Source organism: Nestor notabilis, unplaced genomic scaffold (assembly GCF_000696875.1).
Source record: "Nestor notabilis isolate BGI_N333 unplaced genomic scaffold, ASM69687v1 scaffold22615, whole genome shotgun sequence".
In the NCBI taxonomy this organism is placed as follows: Eukaryota; Metazoa; Chordata; class Aves; order Psittaciformes; family Psittacidae; genus Nestor; species Nestor notabilis.
The window spans coordinates 5,166-8,240 of NW_009930364.1; the positions used below are offsets into that span (position 1 = coordinate 5,166).

The following is a 3,075-nucleotide window of genomic DNA, read 5'->3' on the forward strand; positions in this document are numbered from 1 at the left end:
CCTAAAGTGATCCTTTTATAGGAGAGGATCGCCGTGTCCAGAGTCCATGTGTGTGACACCGCCACAGCCAGTACCCACTGCAAAGGGCACGTTGCTGATGGCAGCAAATCATTCCTAGTGATAGGCACTGGCAGCTATGGGACACCAGCTTTGGAGAGGACAGTGCCCAGTATCTCAAAACATCCTTGCTTGGAAGGAATGAGGTCTAATCTGCTCTCTACAGAACCATCTGCTGCTCTGGGTATTTAACAGCTACTCTGCACTGAGCAGAGCTAAAGAGAGGGGCATCCATCTGTACTTCAACATAGAAAAACAAAAAATAACTAGACCTAAGTACTCGCTACTGTCATCCAGTGGGTAAACCCAGCCCTACAGCTACACTAATGTGTGGTCCCGTACAAACAAGCTCAGGAGCTGGATGCAGAAAGCTTACGGGTTCTTCTGCAATCCTCAGATACATGAAGAGCAAAGTGGGGTTGGAACATACCTGCTCTTACATGTAAGAGAGCCACGAACTGAGTGAGAGAGCCAGGAACTGAGCAACTGAGTCTTTAAAAGCAATAAACCCCTTCTTGACTCAAGTAATAAATGCTCACACCTCCTCTGAGGAGTTTATGGCTTAAAATGCTACCTCACGTTTTGTTTCATGAACAAAGCTGCAGGTTTCCAGAAAGCAAGGACAGACATGCACCTCTACTAGCAGATTTAGCACTTCTGACCAAGTAAGACACCAACTTCTTAAAAATGTCTCATGCACTGACTGGAATTTGTTTTTCCTGGGTTTTTTGTTTTTTAAAGGTGAGCTTTAATACATTATTTCTTTTTAGAACTTGTACGGGAACCAGAATGGGAAGATCCAGATGATGATCTGCGGCGTCTGCAAGATATAAATGGAGAAAGCATGCAAAGAAATAAGTTGAAGTTAATTTTAGCATCCACTTTGAGCAGTCTGTATCCTACAATAGCTGGAAGCAAAGTATATCTGATAGGGGCCTTATAAGGATATAGAAATAACTTTAAACCACTTTAAGCTCACGAATGTGAATTTAATGCTAGAAGTTTAATAGTGAGAGTAGAATACAGCTTCTAAATGCAGTATTTACTTATGAAACTAAATCATTAATATACACATTAATGCTTTCACACACTGAAAGAATGGTGACCCAGGTCTTTCTATGGAACATGCTCCTAACCAGGAGGAAGTTTTGTTGGGGGGGGAAGCAATTAGAGGTTTTAATAGGAAGTAAAGAGTAGGGGAAGTGAGAAAACTACTTTAAGTATCAGAATAACTGATCAGATTCAATTCCTTCCCAGTGAATCTCAAGTCCTTCAGAAAAAATAAATCAAAATCACACATTTAACTACACCCATTCTTATTCTACATAAACCCAAACCTTTCGGGTGACCGTGATCTCGATCGTCTTTTTTTGCGATCACCAGATGAAGAAGATCGAGAACGACTTCGCTTCTTGCTTCTCTCGGGGGAGGAGGAAGAACGAGAGCTCGAGTAAGATCTCTTTCTTGGGGTGGAAGACCCCCTGTAGGACCTGGAGCTGGATCTTTATTGATTAAGAAATAAATGAGATTTAATTCTGGTATAATACAGAGACAACAAAGAAAGAACATAAAGAGACAGTTTTCACACTCACTACTCTAGTCGCATCAGTGCTTTGTCAAATAAACGTGTGGATGCTTTAATACTTACTCCTTAGTTATCTGCCAATAAACACTTCTAAAGCCAAAGTAGTATTCTTATTAAATTTTCCTAGTGTTTTTTTTGCTACAGAGACCACCAAGAGGTTGGAAACCTCTTTCCAGCATTCACCAGAATGATGCACATGGATAAAGAGGCGATGGCAGACTGGGGTAGGAAGCAGCCTGTGTAAGGACTTTCCTCAGTATTTAAACTCACAAAGCAAAATGGCTTGAAAAGCATCAAGGTGATGCTGACTTAACAGTGATTCACCTCATATTAGTGGATACTTCACATTAGAGATTTGTAAGGTTCATCTTACTAGAATAATAAGAACCCTCAGAAGGTATATTTACAAATCTCACAATAATTCGTGTAGAGTAAGACCTTCCACAACTAAAAGATTTTAAACCCTCTTACAATACAGTCATTTTGGCATTAAAAAAAAAAAATACATAATCAACCAGCTTCACTTACAAACACTCAAAAAATCACTCTGGTTATCTAAAAGAATAAAGCAAGGAAAAGAAACCCACCTGTGGAAAAAGTGATAGAGCTGCACAGTCCTAAGCTCTAATTCCAAATTTCTATCAAAACACCTAACATGAGTCTTTTTTTCAGTAAGATGGATAAAACATTTTAAAAGCCCCAACAACACAGTGTATGTGGTTGGTAAAGCATTTCCACTGTAAATCATAATAGTAGGGCAATCCTATTTTCACAAGCTCACACTGTGAGCACGCTTGGTGGGTGCTGCGTTGAGTCCCTGCAGCACCCATGGGGCCACAGCCACCCCTTTTGCTCCTCCTAGAAGCAAGGACTCCACCTCGTGCTGACCCTCACGTGATAACCCTCAGCATGTTCTGCCACCAAAGGGTGCTGGCACCATCTGTGACTGGTCTTCCTGATGCAAAACTTCCTTATTTACAATTTCAAGATTCTCTGCACACATGGAGGTGGGACAGCTCCTCATGCCATGGCAAAAGGCAAGTCCTGCCAACAGGATGCCTGTGCACCTCAAGAAACTTCTGTGCTTTGTCACCCTTCCCCACACAAGTCAGTACCTGCAGTTAGCTCGAGCTCCTGTAGGCTTCTCATGTGATTCACTATCAACACTTGGATTCACTGATTTTTATATCCTACATTATAAAGATAATGACAGCACTACCTAGTGGAAGTTGGATTCACAGAATCCGAGACTGGTTTGAGCTGGGTTGGAAGGAACCTTACAGCTCCTCCAGCTCCAACCCCTGCCCCGGGCAGGGACACCTTCCACTAGAGCAGGTTGCTCCAAGCTCCTGTGTCCAACCTGGCCTTGAACACTGCCAGGGATGGGGCAGCCACAGCTTCTCTGGGCACCCTGTGCCAGCGCCTCAGCACCC

General features: G+C 42.6%; 1 protein-coding gene across 1 annotated transcript in view; it reads right to left on the reverse strand.

The window, feature by feature from the left end:
* Positions 1-592: 592 nt before the first annotated feature.
* Positions 593-3,075, reverse strand: part of ZRANB2 (zinc finger, RAN-binding domain containing 2) — a gene marked incomplete at its 5' end in the record, with an annotated part of 11,355 nt that continues 8,872 nt past the window's right edge. The window contains 2 exons of the mRNA XM_010015360.1: positions 593-877; positions 1,395-1,559. Of these exons, the coding sequence (XP_010013662.1) occupies positions 814-877; positions 1,395-1,559 (229 nt within the window). The remainder of the gene's footprint in view (positions 878-1,394; positions 1,560-3,075) is intronic.